General features: G+C 42.3%; 1 protein-coding gene across 1 annotated transcript in view; it reads left to right on the forward strand.

Moving 5' to 3' along the window:
• LOC143776046 (V-type proton ATPase subunit S1-like) overlaps positions 1-25004 on the forward strand; it is a 223972-nt gene that overhangs the window by 103917 nt on the left and 95051 nt on the right. The window contains exons 2-5 of the mRNA XM_077264939.1: positions 11700-11823; positions 13748-13816; positions 16693-16886; positions 18832-18872. Of these exons, the coding sequence (XP_077121054.1) occupies positions 11700-11823; positions 13748-13816; positions 16693-16886; positions 18832-18872 (428 nt within the window). The remainder of the gene's footprint in view (positions 1-11699; positions 11824-13747; positions 13817-16692; positions 16887-18831; positions 18873-25004) is intronic.

Genomic DNA, 25004 nt, shown 5'->3' on the forward strand with positions numbered 1-25004 from the left:
AACCCCTTTTTGGACGCACGGGAGAGCTCGGAAGGGAAGGAGCACTGTTTTACTTTTTCAACGCAGAATTGGCTGGAATTGAGATTGGACGCCATGTCGCGTTTGGAGAGCCCCTGATGTGCCTGAACAGTGGAATCTCCCCAATTCTACCTGAAACCCTACCCCTAACCTCACCCCTAACCGTTTACTGAACATTTTCTGACAGTCATAAGTGCCACGTATATAAGTGCCACGTATATAAGTGCCACGTATTTAAGAGCCACGTATTTAAGTGCCACGTATTTAAGTGCCACGTATTTAAGTGCCACGTATTTCAGTGCCACGATATTTCAGTGCCACGATATTTCAGTGCCACGTATTTCAGTGCCACGTATTTAAGTGCCACGTATTTAAGTGCCACGTATTTAAGTGCCACGTATTTAAGTGCCACGTATTTAAGTGCCACGATATTTCAGTGCCACGATATTTCAGTGCCACGTATTTTAGTGCCACGTATTTCAGGCACTGAAAAATACGTGGCACGTAAATACTTCAGTGCCACGATATTTCAGTGCCACGATATTTCAGTGCCACGTATTTCAGTGCCACGTATTTCAGTGCCACGTATTTCAGGCACTGAAAAATACGTGGCACGTAAATACGTGGCACGTAAATACGTGGCACTGAAATACGTGGCACTGAAATACGTGGCACTGAAATACGTGGCACTTAAATACGTGGCACTGAAATACGTGGCACTTAAATACGTGGCACTTAAATACGTGGCACTTAAATACGTGGCACTTAAATACGTGGCCACTGAAATATCGTGGCACTTATATACGTATATACGTATATAAACGTATATTTCAGTGCCACGTATTTCAGTGCCACGTATTTCAGGTTAGGGGTAGGGTTAGGGGTAGGGTTAGGGTTTTTTGTTTTTTTCTTGTTTTCTTGTGTTTTTCTATAAAAACGCATGCGTTTTACCGCGTTTACATGCATTTTTTCACACGTGGTTTTTTTAAAAAACGCATGCAGATAAAAACGCAAGTGTGAAACCAGACTAAAAGACGCTTTTTATAGCAAAAAAGTTTTTGCGTCTCCACATTTTGAGACCTATAATTTTTCCACATTTTGGTCCACAGAGTCATGTGAGGTTTTTTTTTTTTTGCGGGACGAGTTGACGTTTTTATTGGTAACATTTTCGGACACGTGACCATTTTTTATCACTTTTTATTCCGATTTTTGTGAGGCAGAATAACCAAAAACCAGCTATTCATGAATTTCTTTTGGGAGAGGCGTTTATACTGTTCTGCGTTTGGTAAAATTGATAAAGCAGTTTTATTCGTCGGGTCAGTACGATTACAGCGATACCTCATTTATATCATTTTTTTATGTTTTGACGCTTTTATACGATAAAAACTATTTTATAGAAAAAATAATTATTTTGGCATCGCTTTATTCTGAGGACTATAACTTTTTTATTTTTTTGCTGATGATGCTGTATGGCGGCTCGTTTTTTGCGGGACAAGATGACGTTTTCAGCGGTAACATGGTTATTTATATCCGTCTTTTTGATCGCGTGTTATTCCACTTTTTGTTCGGCGGTATGGTAATAAAGCGTTGTTTTTTGCCTCGTTTTTTTTTTTTTTTCCTTACGGTGTTTACTGAAGGGGTTAACTAGTGGGCCAGTTTTATAGGTTGGGTCGTTACGGACGCGGCGATACTAAATATGTGTACTTTTATTGTTTTTGTTTGTTTTTTTTAGATAAAGAAATGTATTTATGGGAATAATATTTTTTTTTTTATTATTATTTATTTAGGAATTTTTTTTTTTTTTTTTTACACATGTGGAAATTTTTTTTTTTACTTTTTTACTTTGTCCCAGGGGGGGACATCACAGATCGCAGATCTGATAGTGTGCACAGCACTCTATGAGATCCGCGATCATCCTTTCATCGGAGCAGGCTGCAGCTTTCATCTGCAGCCTGCTCCGACCCGGAAGTGCTCCCTGCAGGACCCGGATACAGCCCCTCGGCCATTTTGGATCCGGGGCCTGCAGGGATAAGACGTTCGGTACGAGGTGAGTACATCACCTTGTACCGATCGTCTCAGGGAAGCCCGCAGGGAGCCCCCTCCCTGCGCGATGCTTCCCTGTACCGCCGGTACACCGCGATCATGTTTGATCGCGGTGTGCCGGGGGTTAATGTGCCGGGGGCGGTCCGTGACCGCTCCTGGCACATAGTGCCGGATGTCAGCTGCGATATGCAGCCGACACCCGGCCGCGATCGGCCGCGCTCCCCCCGTGAGCGCGGCCGATCGCGTATGACGTACTATCCCGTCGGCGGTCATGGGGGCCCACCCCACCTCGACGGGATAGTACGTCAAATGTCGGGAAGGGGTTAATATTAGATTGTGGGGGTGCGACACCTAGCACACTTAGGCCGGTTTCACATTTGCGGTTGTGTCCGTAGCGTTTCTGACGCATACATCCGCATGCGTCTTGATTTCATATCTTTTACATTGTGGACGCAGGTACATGCGTTTGCATGCGGTCGCCTGCGTTTGCTTACACATGCGTTGTTTCGCGTTGTGTGGCGGGGCGCAGCTAACACACCATGTTGCAGTTTTTGAGGCATCAAATTTCCACCGCCATACACAAGGCGAAAGGAGTGGATCAAAACAACGCATTACAGTCTATGGGAACGCATAGGAACGCAAGGACATGCGTTCGCTTGCGTTTGCGTATTCATGCGTTTTCTGAGTAAACAAGAAATCCCATGAGACTGAGAATTGAAAATCTTTTTTCTATCTAACACATGCGCATAAAAAGCGCAAATGCATGCAAAAACACATGTAAACGCAGCGTTTTTTTTCCCATCATGCGTTTTTGCATGTGTTTGTGGTTGCAGACAATATGCTGCGGACTCAACCGTGAAACTAGCCTTACCGATCAGCTGTTTCCTGAGCTGGCGGTGGCCATTTGTGATCAGTAGCGGAGCTACTATAAAGTGCCAATGGCCAGGTACTGCACATGTTCACAAAAACCTAAGCATGATCATTATACTGTGCAGAGATTTGTGGCTGATACAAAGCACAGACTGGTTCATGCAGATAAAGGCATAATGAGGAAGGTTACTGACAGACAAATTCATCAAATTAAGACAGCAGCTGCTTAATTACCATTATAAAGCAGCAAACAGGTATTTGAAGCTGCTGATGCCTATGGAGTACCACGAACATCAAGATGTAGGATCCTCCAAAGACTTGCAGTTGAGCATAAACCTACTATTCGGCCAACCAAAAACAGTGCTCACAAACAGAAATGATAGCAGTGGACCGAGACATACATGTAGACTAATTTTAAAACAGTCTTGTTTACTGATGAATGTTGGGCAACAGCGGATGGTCCAGCTGGATGTAGTAGTGCAGAGATAACTCGAATACACAATGGGCCACCCTTGATATTTACTTAAAAAAAGTCTACAATTGAGCACATTACTCCTTATCATCAAATAAAATGATGAACCTTTTTATATTTTAAAAAACTTTTGCTTAGACATTGAATCTGGAACAAGCGAAACTTAAAGGGAATCTGTCAATAGGTTTGTGCTACATCATTCAAAACCAGCACAATATAGGGTCAGAGACCCTGATTCCAGCGATGTATTAGTTATTGGGCTGCTTGATGTAATTTAGAAAAAATCAGTTTTTTCTGCTAAACATCTAGCAGTTTTCTGAATGTTGAGCTCTTTATAACCCCACCCACACCTTTGATTGGGAACTTTCTGGCGGAGCTCATGAATATGCTTGACTACCTGGCAGCAGGGTCACTTGTCCTCTAATGATTTTATTGAAACTACAGCAACCAGTCCAGTAGTGACTCATCACTGGAATCAGGGTCTCTGTCTCTACTTATTTTATATTATTTGGTTACAGCTTCGTTTGCTCTCCAAACAAGACAAACAAGTCTGCCCTTTACATTTACATACATACAGATATTCTGCTTTAAACTTTTCTAGAAAGCTTGTTTTCCATGTTTCATTTGTCCAGTTTTTGGGAAGGGAGGGTGGCCTGATGTGACTGGTAGCACAAGGTCACTTATGAATGTCAACAGTGGATGGGGCGCTTGGGGGTCCTGGTTGATCTCATTCTGAGATTTGTAGTATTCAGTAAATATTGGTGTGCACTGAACTGAAACAATATTTGGAGTGTCAAGATTGTAGGGAGTAAAGAAAAAGGGTAAGATATCAACACATAGGGAAAGGATAATAATCAAGAACAAAACAAGATAGAGAATACATGAAATAGAGTAATAAAATAACTCATGGCATGATCCAAAAAGACCTAAAGGAGCAAAGCCCCAACTAGAAATTACCCTTCTTTAGCAGGCCAATAAAGCTTACCATTTATTATATTACACTAGATGGCAGCCCAATTCTAAAGAATCGGGAGTCTAGAATCCATATATACTTTATTTATTCAAATGTAAGAATAATACAATTAATAAATAATAGTAAGAAAGAACAAAAAATGGCTGCACTCACCAGCTCTTGACAATTCTTGACAGTACGGCACCTTTCTGATTGGTCGCTCGCGGCAGGCGGCAACCAATCAGAAAAGTGCCGCGCACCACGAAGGCATATATCTTTGTCCACCCTGAGCGGGTGTAGGACGCTGGTGACGTCACTTATCTCTGGACATTATCTCCGGACAAAGCCACGGAAGTTGGCACAAATTGCCGGAAGTAGTATTCTAGGCAATTATATATTAAGGCCCCGTCTCACTAAGCGATTTACCAACGATCACGACCAGCGATATGACCTGGCCGTGATCGTTGGTAAGTCGCTGTGTGGTCGCTGGGGAGCTGTCACACAGACCGCTCTCCCCAGCGACCAACGATCAGGGGAACGACTTCGGCATCGTTGAAACTGTCTTCAACGATGCCGAAGTCCCCCTGCAGCACCCGGGTAACCAGGGTAAACATCGGGTTACTAAGCGCAGGGCCGCGCTTAGTAACCCGATGTTTACCCTGGTTACCAAAAAAAACAAACACTACATACTCGCCTTTCGGTGTCCAGGTCCCTTGCCGTCTGCTTCTTGCTCTGACTGAGCCGCCGTACTGTGAGAGCAGAGCGCAGCGGTGACGTCACTGCTGTGCTCTCACTTCTCACTGTACGGCCGGCAGTCAGTGAGAGCAGGAAGCAGACGGCAAGGGACCTGACGGACATCAGAAGGCGAGTATGTACTGTTTGTTTTTTTTTACATTTACGCTGGTAACCAGGGTAAACATCGGGTTACTAAGCGCGGCCCTGCGCTTAGTAACCCGATGTTTACCCTGGTTACCAGTGAAGACATCGCTGGATCGGTGTCACACACACCGATTCAGCAATGTCAGCGGGGCCTCAACGACCAAAAAAAGGTCCAGGCCATTCTGACACGACCAGCGATCTCGCAGCAGGGGCCTGATCGCTGGTACGTGTCACACATAGCGAGATCGCTATGGAGGTCGCTGTTGCGTCACAAAACTTGTGACTCAGCAGCGATCTCGCTAGCGATCTCGCTATGTGAGACGGGGCCTTTAGATTTTAATGTTATCAGTGTTTACCTTTGAACGTTTATATTGTATTGTCCTGTCACCAGCCATGTGTACGATTATCGGCCGAAAGCCTCTCTGGAACCAATAATCACCCCATGTAAAGGTATCTTTATAAGTTAAAGATTCAGAATACTATGACTTTTATCATATCCTGAACAGTCAAGTTTTTTATGAACCGTTAAGGTTTTCTGGTTGAAGTAAAAAAAACTCTGTGTTTACAGTTTGAAACCATAAAATGTTGAAAAATTATGTCATTCTTGAGTATATCACTCAATGGTGCTCATAAACGTGTCAAATTTGGTCTATAATATACTTTAATATACGTTACTTTAATCTTTAATATACTTAAGAACAGGGCCCCAGACATCACACAGGGGGTCTGAAACACCGCACAGTGGTCCAAAATATCGCTGTGCTCTGCCTGGGGCCCCATATGCTGCCTGGGGCCCCTGTGCTCTGCCTGGGGCCCCATATGCTGCCTGGGGCCCCTGTGCTCTGCCTGGGGCCCCTGTGCTCTGCCTGGGGCCCCATGTTCTGCCTGGGGCTCCTGTGCTCTGCCTGGGGCCACTGTGCTCTGCCTGGGGCCCCATATGCTGCCTGGGGCCCCTGTGCTCTGCCTGGGGCCCCATATGCTGCCTGGGGCCCCTGTGCTCTGCCTGGGGCCCCATAGGCTGCCTGGGGCCCCTGTGCTCTACCTGGGACCACTGTGCTCTGCCTGGGGCCCCATATGCTGCCTGGGGCCCCTGTGCTCTGCCTGGGGCCCCTGTGCTCTGCCTGGGGCCCAATGTTCTGCCTGGGGCCACTGTGCTCTGCCTGGGGCCCCATAGGCTGCCTGGGGCCCCTGTGCTCTGCCTGGGACCACTGTGCTCTGCCTGGGGCCCCATATGCTGCCTGGGGCCCCTGTGCTCTGCCTGGGGCCACTGTGCTCTGCCTGGGGCCCCATATGCTGCCTGGGGCCCCTGTGCTCTGCCTGGGGCCCCATATGCTGCCTGGGGCCCCATGTTCTGCCTGGGGCCCCTGTGCTCTGCCTGGGGCCACTGTGCTCTGCCTGGGGCCCCATGTTCTGCCTGGGGCCACTGTGCTCTGCCTGGGGCCCCATAAGCTGCCTGGGGCCCCTGTGCTCTGCCTGGGACCACTGTGCTCTGCCTGGGGCCCCATATGCTGCCTGGGGCCCCTGTGCTCTGCCTGGGGCCACTGTGCTCTGCCTGGGGCCCCATATGCTGCCTGGGGCCACTGTGCTCTGCCTGGGGCCCCATATGCTGCCTGGGGCCCCTGTGCTCTGCCTGGGGCCCCATATGCTGCCTGGGGCCCCTGTGCTCTGCCTGGGGCCCCTGTGCTCTGCCTGGGGCCCCATGTTCTGCCTGGGGCCCCTGTGCTCTGCCTGGGGCCACTGTGCTGTGCCTGGGGCCCCATATGCTGCCTGGGGCCCCTGTGCTCTGCCTGGGGCTCCATATGCTGCCTGGGGCCCCTGTGCTCTGCCTGGGGCCACTGTGCTCTGCCTGGGGCCCCATATGCTGCCTGGGGCCCCTGTGCTCTGCCTGGGTGTAGGACACTGGTGACGTCACTTATCTCCGGACATTAGCTCCGGACATTAGCTCCGGACAAAGCCACGGAAGTTGGCACAAATTGCAGGAAGTAGTATTCTAGGCAATTATATATTAGATTGTAATAGTTATTATATGGAGTAATGAATTAAAATGACAATTCTAATTAGGCACATATAGATTAGATTATTTAATATATATGTATAATCTAATCTTCTAATGGCCAATTTAGATTGACAATTTAATCCACTACCCCATAAAATAATCATTTCTAGTGTGGCTTTGCCCCTTTAGACCTTTTTGGATTAGACAACATACCATTCCCAGGTCATCATTTCCATTTGTGGTATTTAAAACTGTATTAAACCATGGCATAAGCGTACTGGCTCAATAGCAAACCTGTCCCCAGCTTGTGGAGGAGAAAGAGGGCAAAAGGCGCTATGCCCGCTGAGATGTATGGAAGAGTGCAAGGGAGAGATGTAGGGAGAAGAGGAGGAAACATCCGCGTCAGGTGAATGACGGTCAGGAAGTGCGTTATAGCTGGGGCGCATTACTATGGGGCAGGTTGTAAAAAGCCTTGTATTACCAGGGAGAGTGCCCGACTGGAAACACAGGATTTCTAGTATTAGCAGTACTGCGCAGTCTACTGCCAGGCCATCTCCAGTCAACATTTGGTATTTTCTTGTGGGCCAAATATAATTACACTGTGGATCAGTTTGGCCCGTGGGCCTGAGTTTCACATGTATGGAGTAGTGGATGGTTGCCATGTCCCAACACAGCTTCGATAATAGCAATGAGGTGGTGAATTCATGTTTTGGGCCGGAATCAAAGGGAGAGATGAACTTGGCCCCTTTAGGGTCTAGAGTTTCTGACTGACCACTTTCTTCCATGGTACAAAAAGAAGAACAGTGTCATCTTCATGAATGACACCAAAGTGGCCTCCATACTTCCCTGACCTCATACCTATTGAGAACCTTTACAGTATCCTCAAGCAAAAGACATATGAAGGTGGGAGGCAATTCTGCAAAGAACTTAAAGCATAAACTGTCCAAAAAGTCACAAGTTCAATGGATGCAAGAAATGTGAAGTTGATATCAAAGAAGGGGTCCTATGTTAACATGCAACTTGGCTTGTTAAAAAAGTTTTTGATTGAAACAGCTTTTGACTCAGTAAATGTGACCTCTTAATGCTACAAATTCAACAAATGACCATTGTCAGTTTTTAAAACCTATAAAATGTTTGGTAACTCTGTTGTGCATAATAATTTGAAATGGTGCATTTTGGGTTTTTTAAGTTTTGAAAAAAAAATACTGCTATCATTGAGATGCTTGTCCAATAACGGTTGATGTTTTGAATATTATACTGACTCATTTGCATCGACCATTTAGAAAAATTAGAGAAAAATAGCGTTTGCATAATAATTTGGAATGTGGTATATAATGGGAATGTGTTCTATCCACGAAAACCATGAAGATGTACATGGAACACTGAATGAGGCCTAAGGGTCTATATGATAGACTGGTCCTGTCTATGGCAATAGTTCACCTCATGCAGGGCCAACGCTCCATTCTGACAAGGCTGTTTAGAGGCCTGTTCTCATGATGGAGGGGTCCCCAGTGGTTGCAGCCCTTACATATCTGAGAGTTATGAATATATAAAAATAGTTTAGATAATGCCACTAGCACAGCTTTGGTAATTTTCCTATTTTTTTCTTGCCCTAAAATCCCATGATTTTCCATAGAGTTATCAACTTATCATAGAAACATCAACATTTTGCACCCTAGCCCTCTAATTTTGTTAAGTAGCAATTAACATTACACAGTGAATAAGATAGTTTGCCAAACCATACTTACCTTACAAAGCTCCCAGGGAGGTCATTTAACTGAATAATTATATCTGAAAGACTTGAAGGAATATAAAGAGTTAAGAAGAAAATTGTTTGAGTGTACCGTAATTACTGCTAATACTGTGCCGGCTACGCCTGTAACCGTATGTTAATGTAAGAATTTATTAGAGAATGCCTCTGTCTTATTAACCTTACTGTTCATTCCCAGCTGCACAGTAAAGGTCGTGGTAGACCATTGAAATGTGAAGAAATGTTGTAGAAATGCCAATTTGTCATGTGTTGTGACAAGAAAGTATTATTTATGCAATAAAGGCCATTGTAATAACACTTGTATAAGTGAGCATGTTCAGATAGCGCCCAATGGAAATTGCATTATAACTATTCTGACTGATACTGCGGTCTCAGGGATTGGGATGCGGCATTTACTATGCTGTTCAAAGAGGCTGACTTAGCAGTGGTGCAACCCGGGCCCCCCCGAGGTTTGGGGGGGGCACTTTTACCTCCAAAGCAGATGGAATTGTGCATTATGATGAGCTGTTGGACTGCAAAGGGCCCTTATATTGTTCTGACACAGGGGCCCTTGTCTGTCTGTGTCCGCTGCTGACCGCCGAGCTACAACTATTTCTATACTCTAGTATATTAGAACCAAGAAAAAAAGGCTCATGAAGTGTATATAAAACAATTAATAAAGTTTATTTCGAATACATATCCATAAAATGATGTAAACAGTATATAATGGATGCCTCAACAAATGGCTAACAACCAACAGCAGAATAACACACTGATTCACATACAGGTATACACCATGATAAATATCATAAATCATAATCATATGGTAACCACCAAAACCATTGCTCAAATCCAATCTACTATAGATACAAGTGCTATTTATGGTATGCCCTAATAACAATCAATCCATGGTGATTACCATCAATACAAGTAGTATACTACCAGGATCGCCCCCCGGAAGAAGATTAGGCAAAACGCGCGTCGGGGTGAGACGCAGTTGCATTGACACTTCACACAAGTATTAGAATGTGACTCTATGCACTTTATATTTTCAAAATAGAGTAGCACAATGCACATAGACACTTTAGCATACTACATGTTTTGATGTTAATTACCATGGATTGATTATTATTAGGGTGTACCATAAATAGCACTTGTATCTTTAGTAGATTGGATTTGAGCAATGGTTTTGTTGGTTACCATATGATTATGATACTTATCATGGTATATACCTGTATGTGAATCAGTGTGTTATTCTGCTGTTGGTTGTTACTCATTAGTTGAGGCATCCATTATATACTGTTTACATCATTTTATGGATATGTGTTCGAAAAATTTTTTTATTAATTGTTTTATATACACTTCATGAGCCTTTTTTTCTTGGTTCTAAGAAACAGCTGTTATGTACGGAGTGTGACCTATGGTGTTTAGGTTATGTGTTTGGACTAATATGTATACTCTAGAATATTAGTAGATCTGGCTTTGTTCACACTGCCGTTTGGAGCAGAACAAAGTAGAAAAACTGAACTCTTGCAAGAAATGTTAGTTTCCTATGATGAACACAAGCAGTGCCAGATAACCTCTATTGACTATAATGAGGTCAGTATAGTTTCTTTCTAATATTACCAGAAAAAAACTGTACTATGCAGTGGTTCCTCTTCTGGTAAAAATGACTGAAATTAACCTAATTTAACACAGGGTCTGATGTATGTGTGAATTTAGCTGTAGGAAGAATGAAATCAGGAAAGATTGTAAATTAATGTGCATTTGTCCAAAGACTCAAAAACTGCACACAATATTCACACTTTAGCATTTTTGGTCAGTGTTTCATCAGGATTTAGAATCCTGATGAAACACTGACCAAAAATGCTAAAGACCATGTGTACACGTTCAGTATTTGGTGAGTTTTTTACCTCAGTATTGGTAAGCCAAAACCAGGGGTGGCTTCAAAACGCAGAACAAGGGATTTTGGCTTACAAATGCTGATTTACACTAAGGTCACGTTCACACTTTCAGTATTTGGTCAGTATTTTATATCACTATTTGTAAGCTAAAATGTGAAGAGGAACAATCAGAGGTAAAGTATAATAGAAACACGTCACCACTTCTGTATTTATCCCCCACTCCTAGCTTTGGCTTACAGATACTGAGGTAAAATAGTGACCAAATACCCAACGTGTTAGGGTAGGTGCACATGGTCAGTAAACGCTGAGGGTTGCATGCTGCGTACTTGTGTAGCGTCCAACCCGCAGCATCCAGATGTTACAGCATAGTGGAGGGGATTTCATAAAATCCCATGCCCACTATGCTTGCACAGACGCCGGTGGCTTACCTGCAGAGATGGACGTGCAGCGCATCTTTCCAGAATGCAGCATGTCTATTTCTCTTGCGGAGACGCGAGCCTCCGCAAGATAAATTTCACTCCTACAATGTATCAGTGATTTCATACGGTTCAGTGATCACATGCAGAATCACCTGAGTTCAATAGCTGGCAGTGCTTTGGACGAGGCGGACATGTGCTGCGTCCAAAGCGCAAATACTGATAGTGATACAGAATAGTGACCAAGATGCTGACATGTGAATAAGGCAGATGTCAGAGTACAAACCTGTGCACAGAAAACAAATATATTAATTTTATGGACATAAAATATGACGGGTCATTTCAAAAGTTGTTTGTTCAATTCTGTTAATATTTGACACAAGAATTTTCTAATTTCAGCTCTACATGGGATACGACACCATCCATTAATGCCGGCCATATAACTTCAAGTGATGAATTTTATCAGTTATTGCAACAAGATGATAGAAAATCCAGTTTCCTTGTCATGTTTCTCCAAGACACTGTAAGTAACTTCAATAAAGAAGCAGTCAATGTGGACATAGTCATGCACTCAGTTTGTCATGCTGATGCTTTGTGGAAGTATTCTTCAACCTTTACAGCTTAAGTGTAAGAAAACCATGCCACTCAGCAAACTGATGTAATGAGGATACATTTATTAGAAAGTATATGAGAAGGCCATATGAGATCTAATAATAAAAAGGTTTTTCAGGATTAACATAAATGTCTGCTGTCAGTGTAGATTTCTGAATCTTAACAGTGTGCAATGTTGTCACTGCCAGGATTCCCCTGTATTAGTGTCATGCTGTCACTGTTCGTAGCCACCTTGCAGCTCCAAATGGTTGCCACTGTAAGCAAGTGACTGAATGCAACACAGAAGGCACAAGGCAAGAACAGTCAATGAACGGTTTGATTATTTACAATACAGAATTAATTTACAGTAGTTAGGGGATAGTTCATTATATCAAACAGTGCAAAACAGCAATAAACCATACAACAATACAATTATAATAATGGGGAAAGTCTCTCGAGAATTATACTAATGATCTTTATACAATGGTGGTACATCCGTTCCTGGGAGCTACCAAGTTAGCTGTTCCTGCAACAATGGCCCTAACACAGGTTACCGGGTATTCCCGCTAGGTTGCAAGTCCTCCTGACAAAGGCTATCAAAGAACATTGAGCCTCCTGTCCACCAACTGGCCCACTCTCCACCTGTTGTCCTAACCCAGGCTAACCCCTGAACAGTACATTATAACTGGAAGTGATGGCCCTGCTCATTTGTGCCATCATTCTGTAACCACAAGTGTTCTCCTCTGGTCGACGTCTCCTTGCGGATCTTTGGTGCTTGACCATCGGCAGGTGTCTCCTAGGCCTGGAGCAGAAAGGGCTGGGTCAAAATTCTCGATGGGCATTGTCTGGCTTTGGGGACTTGACCAGCATGGGGCAAAGGTTCAATCCTTGACTGCACTGCCTGGACTCTGGATCTTGACCAGCATGGTCATGTCTCTTGGTCTCACTGGGCGTCGACTGGGCCTTTGTCTGGCAGTGACTGCCACCTTGTTGGTGCACGCATTCTACTTCAGCCTGCCACACTGGCTTCAGCGTTGTCTCTTGTCCAAGTCTGCACCACTCCTCTTCTTGGTGCCAAATTTCCCCTGCGGTTTGGGGTGCAGGGCTTTTATACACAGGAACTCTGTCATGCAAGGCACCTGACTAGATCCCATAAAAGAACTGCCTCCCTCTGCAATTCTGGTGCCAGTTGGTTTCTCCTGGTTTCATCCAGTCAGCAGAAAGCAGTCTTTCTTCACTAATGTCACACAATGCAGGTACCATCGCTTCCTCTTACACCACAAAGAGGCTTGGTGCAAGCTAGTCCGTTTTCCAAAGTCCAGGGGCTGCCCTGTCCTTTACCTTTTAACTCCTGTATAGGGATCTGGACTTAAATAGGGGTCCCTGGCCAAGGGCCACAGAGTCAGAGTCAGCTGCTGTTAAGAAAGATAGTTAGGTAGCCGGGTCAGATCCAGGAGATCAAGTCAGAAACAGAATTGCAACAATCATTCACAGCATAAATCAAAATGACAGTTCCTATAATATCTGGATAATATTATTTGATCTTGTATGGGCTTTGCATAGAATTTATGAAATCATTATCAACCCTGTAATGTCTAATAAATTACCATCATTACATCAATTTGCTGAGTGCAACAGTTTTCTTACATTTATTTAATAAAGTAACAGTTCAGGCAAAGCATTTACATTTTATGCCTGGAGCAGGACTGAGGGGCCAGTAAACTACTCCATTCGATCCTGCGCAATGTGTTAGTTTTCCTTGGAGTATTTTTTTAACCACATAGATCTTGAGTTTATTTGCTTTGTAACCATTGGTTTGGTGTTTTCTGAGTTTCCATATTTTCTCCAATTTTCAGCTGAGCATTGATGATTTCACATACTATAGCACAGCGTATGGTAATGAAAACCCAATGAATGATGTTCAGGTAAGTGTCCATGTGTATTAGTGAGTATTACAGCAATCACTTTTATCTGTACTGGCTTGCTTTGTAAGTTTGGATTATGGAAAGAATGGCCGCAGGATTTTCAGTCACCTACCTTCATTATCCTATTGTTGAATTTGGGTGTATGTAATATTGTAAGAGGTCAGATACCTCTTGTCTTACATTATTATTAGTATTAATTTTTACATAAGGACATTGGCAAAATTATTGGCACTCTTCTGTTGGAGTAAGAAAAACCCACAATGGTTGCTGAAATAATTCAAAACTGACAAAACTAAATTTCAGTTTACATTTACTGAATATTAACTAATGAAAATCAGACAATGCTTTTGAATTGTGGTTCAACAGAAAAAAAACTAATGAAAATGGCCTTGACAAAAATGATGATAACCCTAGAAAACAATGAAAATAATTTGACCATAGGGACATGAGAAACTAAGGTGTCGCCTGAAATTAGCATCAAAGTTGTCTGCAAACTTGTAATCAGTCAGGTTGCCTATTTAAGGGGTGAAAAGTAGTCAATGTGCTGTTTGTTATCATGGCGTGTAGCACATTGAACATGGATCACAGACATCTAAGAAGAGAGTTGTCTCAGGAGATCAGAAAGAAAATAATAGGTAGACAAACGTGTTTAAGGTAAAGGCTATATGACCACCTCAAAAACAGCTTCATGTTCCTGTTACAACTGTTGCACATATTATTCAGAAGTTTAAGGTATATGCGACAGTAGCTGATCTGCTTGAATGTGGCCACGAGAGGAAAATTGATAACAAAGCGAAGAGAAGTTACCAAAGAGCCAGAGCAACTTCAAAAGAGATTAGAAGTGAACTCCAAGGTCAAGATACATCAGTTTCAGACTGCACCATTTGTTGCTGTCTTGGCCAAAGTGAACATCATGTAAGGTGACCGAACAGGAACCACTGTTGACATCAAATCATAAAAAAGCAAGACTGGAATTGGCCAAAAGGAAGGAGCTGAAACATGTAGTCTAGAGAAGTCACCCTTTAAACCTGAGAAAACTGGAGCAGTTTTCTCATGGCAAGAGAGCCAAAATACCTGTGAACAGGTGCAGAAGTCTCAATAACAGTTACAGAAATCATTTGTTTGCTGTGACTGCCTCAAAAGGTTGCCAGTTTTAAGTTATTTCAGTGACAATTGAGAGTTTGAAGGGTACCAACAATTTTGTCCATGTCTGTATATAAAATACCTTAATCAAACTGTGACAGACTGGTAGAGGGGGGAGAGGACCCTGCCTTCACTGGCTTACACTCTACAAGCTATTGGGAAAGGAGTCAGTAGCTTCGTTGGCAGTTAGTTGGCAGCTGGATTATTGCAGGCTATAGGCTTTCCTGATGAGGTTTTAGGATACATATGACGATATATAAGCTATAACCTAGGGAAGGTGTCTAATTGGTCAGATGTTTGTTTTTCCTTGTATGCAGCTTATGTACTATTCTTGCCATCTTTTTTACCTTTTCTGTTGAGGAAATAAACATATTTTCTTGGTCTCACAAGGATTTTATATTATGTTTGGAAAATTTCCAGCTGTAGTACTTGCGATAGAAGGAAACAATCAATAACAACATCATTACACATCCCCATTGTCAACAGAAATTTGTCCTAAAAGCTAAGGTAATGTTACTAGTTACCTTCAACCGTTCACCAGTTACCTTCAACCGTTATGTTAATCACTTCTCCATTCTCAAACGAGCAGCTACAGAAGGCTCCCTTCTCACTTAGTGTCCTCTGATTATGTCAGGCAGACTATTTATACACTATGGATCCCCTGCAAGCAGACTAAGAAACATTCCTTACCAGGCTATCATTTATGTATCATTGACTATTTTCCTGCCTCTTGATCTTGACTCCAGCCTTGTGACCTTTCTCACCCTGTGCATTAATTGACTGGTTCCTGTAATTATATTGCTAGTATTGACTCCTGGCCTTTACTGTGACAACACTTTCACTGCCGCATTTAAATTATGTAATTGGTGGGCAGAGTGCGCACTGGCTCCCATTGGCCGCCCTTGACGTGATCATTGGGAATCGATGTGTTGCCATGGCTGCAGGTCGACCTACTGAAGACCCACGGTGTTGACATCTTGGTCCTATTTTGTTCCAATTTTATATGTTTTCAAACCTCTGAATTTTTTTTTCACCATTTAAATAAAAGAAAAAACTGTGCAAAACTGACATTGACTATTCGTACTGATCTGGAGAATCATGCTGCCAGGTAATTTTTACTGTTCAACAAACACTGTTAACACCAAACCCCCAAAAAACTATGGTAGACTTGCATTTTTTTCACCATTTCATCTCACTTGGATTTTTTTCCCCATTTTTTTAGTACATTTTATGGTAAAACAAATGTTGTCATTCCAAAACCACTGCTCATCATACAAAAAAACTATCACTCATTCGGCAATGTTCACAGTAAATTAAATAAATGATGGCTCTTGGAATAAAATTAGGAAAAAACAAAAGAGCAAAAATGATAAATTGTCTGGTCCTGAAGAGGTTAATTGCTGGTTAAATTCGGTATGCTTTGCCTGATTACCTAGAACATGAGATTATGTAATGAATTCTGCTTATAATTACATTGTGAGCAGTGGAGTCCTTTTCTGTCACTTGCATGTTTATGTGCCATGCATAATTTATGGCACTTGCACTTTGCTGTTGCTCTCCATGACAGCTGACCTTTATATAAAATTATTTGCTAGGCACGGCTCTTGCTCCATGGAATGATACTTTGCTGTTTATCATTTGCTACATAAATCTTTCACTGATGATACGTTGAGTTGCAATAAAGTAATCTTACATTTGCTGAAGCTGTAAAATACTCTATGCATCTTTTACAGGACATTTTGGATTCATCACCAGCCTCCTTAATTCTGCCCTCTGTAGAGAAGAAGACAGTAAATAATTTGCCAAGTTACCTACAACAGCAAGATGACTGGAACATAGCCATTGTGGACAATTTAAATGTATCCTCCTTGGAAATAGATTACAATAAACCAACCCTGATTATAATAACACTACAAGCTATACCCAGGTACAGTTAATATTCAAATTAACATTTTAGTTTAAAGGTAACTTGACAGTGGTTGCCCGGTCCAGAGACAGAATACATTAGACACTTGCTGTATAATTTCAACCATGTATGTTTGACTCTGAAATGCTGCAGCATATTACTTCGAAAGCCCCCTGGGGATCAGCCCGCAGGAGTGACTAGTCAGAAAGGTGACCCCGTTGGCTTCTCTTCTCTCACTACCGATGACTGACAGGTCTGTCCCTATACATGCATGCAAGGAGAGACCTGTCTCTCAACTGGAGTGGGCAGGGGGAGAAGCTGCCAAGGACAGGCCTTCTTGACTAGTCACCCATACAGCTCGGTCCCCGGAGGCTTTTAAAGTATATTTGTCTGTGAAAGTCTATAACAGCAAACATATATGGCTGAAGTGATACAGTCCGTGTCTGATATATGCTGTCTGTGGTTCGGGTGGTATATATCTTCTGTCCAGTTTCTTTTCATTTTTATTGGGGCTTGAATAAATTATAGTTAAAAATAATATGATGATCAAGGTGCAGACCACAAATGTGACAACTTTCAATAAGGCCGGCGTCACATTCAGCGTATGAAAATGCGGTCCGTTTTTTACGGCCGTAATACGCAGAAATGTTCCCAAAATAGTGATCCGTATGTCCTCCGTAGGCAGGGTGTGGCAGCGTATTTTGCGCATGTCATCCTCCGTATGTAATCCGTATGGCATCCGTACTGCGATATTTTCTCGCAGGCTTGCAAAACCGACATCTAATGGATTTTTGGGCTCAAATGTTCGTTCAAACATATATACAGTATCTCTCTCTCTCTCTCTCTGTATATATATATATATATATATATATATATATATACTGTATTTATATTTAATTCAGCGCTAGATAGCATAAAAGCCGGTAATTCAGTTGCCGGCTTTTGCTATCTCCTTCCCAAACCCGATATGATATGAGACATGGTTTACATACAATAAACCATCTCATATCCCTTTTTTTTTGCATATTCCACACTACTAATGTTAGTAGTGTGTATGTGCAAAATTTGGGCGCTCTAGCTATTAAATTAAAGGGTTAAATCGCGGAAAAAATTGGCATGGGCTCCCGCGCAATTTTCTCCGCCAGAGTGGTAAAGCCAGTGACTGAGGGCAGATATTAATAGCCTAGAGAGGGTCCATGGTTATTGGCCCCCTGGCTACAAACATCTGCCCCAAGCCAACCCAGAAAAGGCACATTGGAAGATGCGCCTGTTCTGGCACTTGGCCACTCTCTTCCCACTCCCGTGTAGTGGTGGGATATGGGGTAATGAAAGGTAATGTCACCTTGCTATTGTAAGGTGACATTAAGCCAGATTAATAATGGAGAGGCGTCAATTATGACACCTAGCCATTATTAATCCAATAGCACGAAATGGTTAATAAAACACACACACATTATTACAAAGTACTTTAATGAAATAAAGACACAGGGTGTTTTAATATTTTATTATACTCTTAATCCACCTGAAGACCCTCGTTCTGTAAAAAAGGAAAAATAAAAAATAAACAATATCCCATACCTTCCGTCGTTCTGGCATGTCCCACGATGTAAATCCATCTGAAGGGGTTAAATCATTTTACATCCAGGAGCTCTGCTAAAGCACTCGCTCGTGCCTGTAAAAATACGGGGAATGAATGGAGTGCAGGGGAATGTTCTGTAGTTACCTTGAGTCGCGGTGATGCACCCTCTGCTGGATGTCCTCATATGAACTCGAGCCTGGGAACTTTTCATGTCTATACATGTATTTTATATGGGGTGGTTGTAGCAAAAATGTTCTTTCTGTGTATTTATTATAAATGTTCATTATCAAATAAAAATGGGACTGTATTGTTTAAGGATATTCCCACTTTAATTTCATTCATAAAAGTATTTGCATGTATAATTGTATTATTTTATTTACTCCATAGGTCAAATAAAAACTCTGCTGCTCTGGTCTTTGCTGAAAATGGTAAGGCAAATCCAAGGAGAAATTAATATATACAGTATATTTGAAAAAGAATCCTCTTGTTTGATATGTACTGCAGCAGTGCAGGTTTTCCAACATTTTCAGAGATAAACCAACTTTTGGAAGTCACCTTTTTAGCTTCATAGTAATTTCTTTTAACAGGAGTCTCTTTTACTGATGTTAAAGGGGATATCAAGTAAAAAGCATTTATCAGAATTCATAGAATAAATAATAAATGTTTGTATGATCACATGGAGTAAGACCAATTGGACCCCCACCACCACCAAAATGGAGGTCCTACAGGCTCCTTGTGGGAATCGCGCAGTATTGCGTATGTGTGAATACCATTCCATTCCCTTCTATAGATATCACTGAGGTAGAGCAGAATACTGGTTTAGTCAGTCCAATAGAAGTGAATAGAGAGGAGGTCACACATGCAGACTACCATCCCATTCAGACAAAGAAACTCAGATATCCAAGTTCTGCTAATTGGTCTACGTTACAGTGGTTGGACCCCCATCAATGGATAACATAGGTGATAAATGCTTTTTGCCAGTTGACCTCTTTAGCCTTTAATTAGTCACTTGGGGTCGATTGGACACCGAGCAAGTTTGTTTTCGTCATATTGCTGTCACGATCCATTTTTGCTGAATTGCTAGGTCAGCTGATGTGGGTGATGACCACTCCTACCATCCTTTAAATAGTCACCTGATGCATCAGCTGACCGCTGATGATAGAGTTATTCTATGGAGACCATCCTTGCAGTTGCAGCTCTCTGATGTCAGCTACTTCTGGAGTTTGGAGTCCTGTTTCTGTGTCCTCTGTTGTGTGGAACTTGGGAGCGGAGTCTGGAAGCTAAAGGTACCTTCACACTAAGCGACGCTGCAGCGATATCGACAACGATGCCGATCGCTGCAGCGTCGCTGTGTGGTCGCTGGAGAGCTGTCACACAGACAGCTCTCCAGCGACCAACGATGCCGAAGTCCCCGGGTAACCAGGGTAAACATCGGGTTGCTAAGCGCAGGGCCGCGCTTAGTAACCCGATGTTTACCCTGGTTACCAGTGTAAATAATAATAATAATAATAATTTTTATTTATATAGCGCCAACATATTCCGCAGCGCTTTACAACTTATAGAGGGGACTTGTACAGACAATAGACATTACAGCATAACAGAAATCACAGTTCAAAATAGATACCAGGAGGAATGAGGGCCCTGCTCGCAAGCTTACAGTCTATGAGGAAAAGGGGAGACACGAGAGGTGGATGGTAACAATTGCTTTAGTTATTTGGACCAGCCATAGTGTAAGGCTCGGGTGTTCATGTAAAGCTGCATGAACCAGTTAACAGCCTAAGTATGTAACAGTACAGACACAGAGTGCTATTAACTGCATAAAGTGTATGAGAACACGATGCAAGGAACCTGATTATGTGTTTTGTTTTTTTTCTATTTTTAATAGGCCACACAGGGATAGTTAGGTTTATGCGTTGAGGCGGTAGGCCAGTCTGAACAAATGCGTTTTTAGGGCACGCTTAAAACTGTGGGGATTGTGGATTAATCGTATTAACCTAGGTAGTGCATTCCAAAGAATCGGCGCAGCACGTGTAAAGTCTTGGAGACGGCAGTGGGAGGTTCTGATTATTGAGGATGCTAACCTGAGGTCATTAGCGGAGCGGAGGGCACGGGTAGGGTGGTAGACTGAGACCAGAGAGGAGATGTAGGGTGGTGCCGAGCCATGGAGTGCTTTGTGGATGACGGTAGTAGTTTTGTACTGGATTCTGGAGCGGATGGGTAGCCAGTGTAATGACTGGCACAAGGTAGAGGCATCGGTGTAACGGTTGGTGAGGAATATGATCCTGGCAGCAGCATTCAAATGTAAATGTAAAAAAACAAACACTACATACTTACATTCGTGTCCCCCAACATCCGCTTCCCTGCACTGTGTAAGCGCCGGCAGTAGCAGGGCACAGCGGTGACGTCACCGCTGTGCTTTGCTTTCCGGCCGACACTGACACATTCAGTGCAGGAAGCTCTGAGCAGCAGCGCGGACGCCGGGGGACGTGACAGACATCAGAGAGTGAGTATGTACTGTTTTTTTTTTTTACTTTTACAATGGTAACCAGGGTAAATATTGGGTTACTAAGCGCGGCCCTGCGCTTAGGAACCCGATATTTACCCTGGTTACCATTGTAAAACATTGCTGGCATCGTTGCTTTTGCTGTCAAACACAACGATACACGCCGATCTGACGACCAAATAAAGTTCTGAACTTTCAGCAACGACCAGCGATATCACAGCAGGATCCAGATCGCTGCTGCGTGTCAAACACAACGATATCGCTATCCAGGACGCTGCAACGTCACGGATCGCTGTCGTTATCGCTGCAAAGTCGTTTAGTGTGAAGGTACCTTAAGTGTGGTGTTTTTACATTGTCTGTCTCGTGCTTGTCACCACCCCCTATGTTGTACCATCTGCATTTGTGAGGCTAGCGCCCTTGCCGGCCAGTGAACTAGCCAGGGCAGTGCAAGGTGACAACGAGGGCCTCGGTTCGTGGCGGCGGCTGGGGGAATGACCCGGATAGGGTGTTAGGAGAGTGCAGGGACAGGCTCAGGTTGGAGCTCAGGAGGTGTCGCATCCTTCATTCCCTCTCGGTAGGGTCTTCCTCTCCCCATTTCCATCCCGTTGTGTGTTGCGTCGTCCGCTGACTGACCCCCTGGTGAGATCGTGACATTTGCTGCAAGTATGGAAGGTGGACTGGATACCCTTCTGTTTCGGTAACTCGGAAGCTTCTCCCTACTCAGTGCAAGGCGCATATTTTGACGTAACTAAGTAAAGATTAAGGAAAGCAGTTCTGGATATTTGTATATTATTTGGATAAATAACGCAACAGTTATTCTCATTTTATAAATCTTTACATTTTAAAAAAGAATCGCTAAGATTATCAGTATATTTATGGTAGTGAAACAATTGGTTTGTTTTGCCAACAAAACAAAAATTTCAATGATATATATGATTTCCTACTTGTAAAAAACAAATAACTTCCATTTACTGTATGTTTGCCCTATCTATGTCTATAGATTTCATAGGAAATGTATATGTCCAAATCACATATATTCACTCATTCTTTATACCTTCTGTGTGGGAAAAATGTTACTCTATATAACAAACTAAAGTGGAAATAACTATTGTTTTTAGCTACGTGCAAATGACTACATGATAGCCTATATTTTAATAATTGTGAGATTGATCATTGAAGAAAGGATCGGTGACATTTTCGGTAGCTATAGCTACACTTGTTTCCTTTTTCAATAGAGTACTAAATAATGTATCATTGTCTCTTAGGGCATCAGAATGCTTTAATGAGAAGGACACATATGTTTGGAACATGCTTCAGAGAATTGTTTATCCAAGATTAATAAAGAAAACAGAAATAGAACTCATATTCAGTAAATGAGATTAGTAGCAAATTGTTACATCTTTAACTAGCCAAAGTTCAACTACCAGCATTATTCACCTGTGCATTCAACACGTACTGTAGCTGTATGACATCAATAAAAATACATTCCAGCTGTAATTGCCAGAAGTTCTTTCCTATAATAATGATAGCATTTTCAGTATTTCAAAATACTTTGTTGTGAATTCAACTTGAGGACATTTTGCATTGAAACATTATTTTATCTCTTTCCTCTAATATAATGTGTGAGTCAATAACAGTTATGATTACATCTAAAGAGAGGCTTAAGTTATGGGCACTTAGAAATAATATCTTAAAAGGGTAGCCATAATTCCATATATTTTTCAGAAATTGATATTTCAAGTTAAGATAAGAAATGTTGTAATATCTGACATTAGAGAAATCAACTTCTTTCCCCGACCCTCCTTCTCCAGACTGATCATTAGCTTTCAATCTCTATCAGTGAAGATAGGTTTTCACATTACTGAGATGGGAGAAGATAGTTTCTGATTATAAAATTCTATGGAGGAGTGAGGAGTTAGAGGCAGACACAGGCATTTTGCTACAAGTTTCAGGAAACAACAATTTACATGATAATATAAAGGGGTTATTTGACAAATTAAAAAAATAGAAGTAAATATCTGGAGTAGTCTACCATATTTTTTGGAATATAGGTTGCACTTTTTCCCCCACATTTCTTAGGAAAATGGGGGTGCACCATATAGGCTGAATATTCCAGTGCGGGGGGGTTACGGCGGGGAGTTTGATGGGTGTGGCGGCGATGGAGCGGGGTCATAGGAGGCAGGAGCATGGTTGCCGCTGCCGGAACCCTGTGTCTCACAGGTGTCCACTATTAAAGAAAATATTCACTGCTCCTCACTCTCATAATCCTGCCCATCTCTCAGGACTGAGGTCAGTGATAGTAAATGACTGTGAAGATTTATACTCTCACTGATGCCGGCGCCGAGAGGTGGGCAGGATTATGGATGTGGGGAGTAGTGAATATTCATTTTCCTTTAATGGGGAAATTAATATTCACTGCTCCTGCAACTTCTGGCTTTCTGCAGAGGCGACCTTGCTCCTGCATTCAGCGCCTATGACTTGGGGCACTTGGCAGTGATGTCATTTGCTGCCTGTTACTTACACTCCAAAGTCAGTTGCCAGCATCAGAAGAGGACACCTCGCGCACGGGGAGCGGAGGGAAGGTGAGAAGAATCTTTTTTATGTGTGCGGCATAACGGGAGGCATATATACTAGGATGGGCCCATGATGGGGACATAAATGCCAAGATGAGTGACATATATACTAGGATGAGGACATATACAGTATATCAGAATGAGGGACATATATACCAAAAAGGGGCCTAGGATGGGGAACATATATACCACAATGAGCGACATATATACCAGGATGAGGGACATACAGCTCTGGCAAAAATTAAGAGACCACCACATCAAAACCCTGTCATGGGCAGCCCAATCTCCAGACCTGAACCCCATTAAAAACCTCTGAAATGTAATCAAGAGGATGATGGATAGTCACAAGCCATCAAACAAAGAAGAACTGCTTACATTTTTGCGCCAGAAGCCGTGTAAAAGACTGGTGGAAAGCATGCCAAGACACATGAAAGCTGTGTTTAAAAATCATGGTTACTCCACAAAATATTGATTTCTGAACTCTTCCTGAGTTAAAACATTAGTATTGTTGTTTCTAAATGATTATGAACTTGTTTTCTTTGCATTACTTGAGGCCTGAAAGGACTGTTTTTTTTAACGTTTTGACCATTTTTCAGAAAAAAAAAAATGTATTGCTTGGAAATTCGAAGACATGTTGTCAGAAGTTTACAGAATAAAAGAACAATTCAAAAATATACCTATAAAGAGAAAAATCAGACAAACTGAACATTTTGCAGTGGTCTCTTAATTTTTGCCAGCGCTGTATATACCAGGATGCAGGACATATACACCAGGATGGACCACATATATAACAGGATGGGAAACATATATACCAAGAAGGGGCCCAGGTTGGGGACATTAATACAGAATTGGGGGACATTACCACCATAACAGTGCAGCAGATCGCCACGATAATAGTGCGTTATGACCAGATTTTTTGCTTAAATATATATATTTTTCCTATTTTACCACGATACTTGGGTGCATCTTATGATCTGGTGCACCTTATAGTCAGAAAAATATGGTACTTCTTTATTTTAACAATTTCAATGCAAAAAACAACATTCTCCATCAGAATTTTCAATATTTTTATCCTCTTTATTCAATCATCTGCATTTTTGGTTTCTTCTCTTCCTGATGGTGGAACTTGTCCCATATGTCCTGGTGTGCATTGCAGTCAACAAACTCCTGTGCTGATGTCTTACTGCCCAGAGCCTCATAGCAAATAGTCCCCCACACACAGCCTTAATGATCCCAATAATAAACAGTTAATGTTCTATCTATCTATCTATCTATCTATCTATCTATCTATCTATCTATCTATCTATCTATCTATCTATCATCTATCTTTCTTTTTGCTCACTCTAGCCCCTGCTTGTTACAGAAACCTCATAGCTCCATATTTTCTTGCATTACCAAATAGTATCTGCCATTTCACTGTCAGATCCCTACTCAGATTAAACTTTGAAAGCGGATCTACACTCCAGCCATACAAAAAATTGTGT

The sequence above is a fragment of the Ranitomeya variabilis genome, chromosome 5 (genome assembly GCF_051348905.1).
Source record: "Ranitomeya variabilis isolate aRanVar5 chromosome 5, aRanVar5.hap1, whole genome shotgun sequence".
Classification (NCBI taxonomy): Eukaryota; Metazoa; Chordata; class Amphibia; order Anura; family Dendrobatidae; genus Ranitomeya; species Ranitomeya variabilis.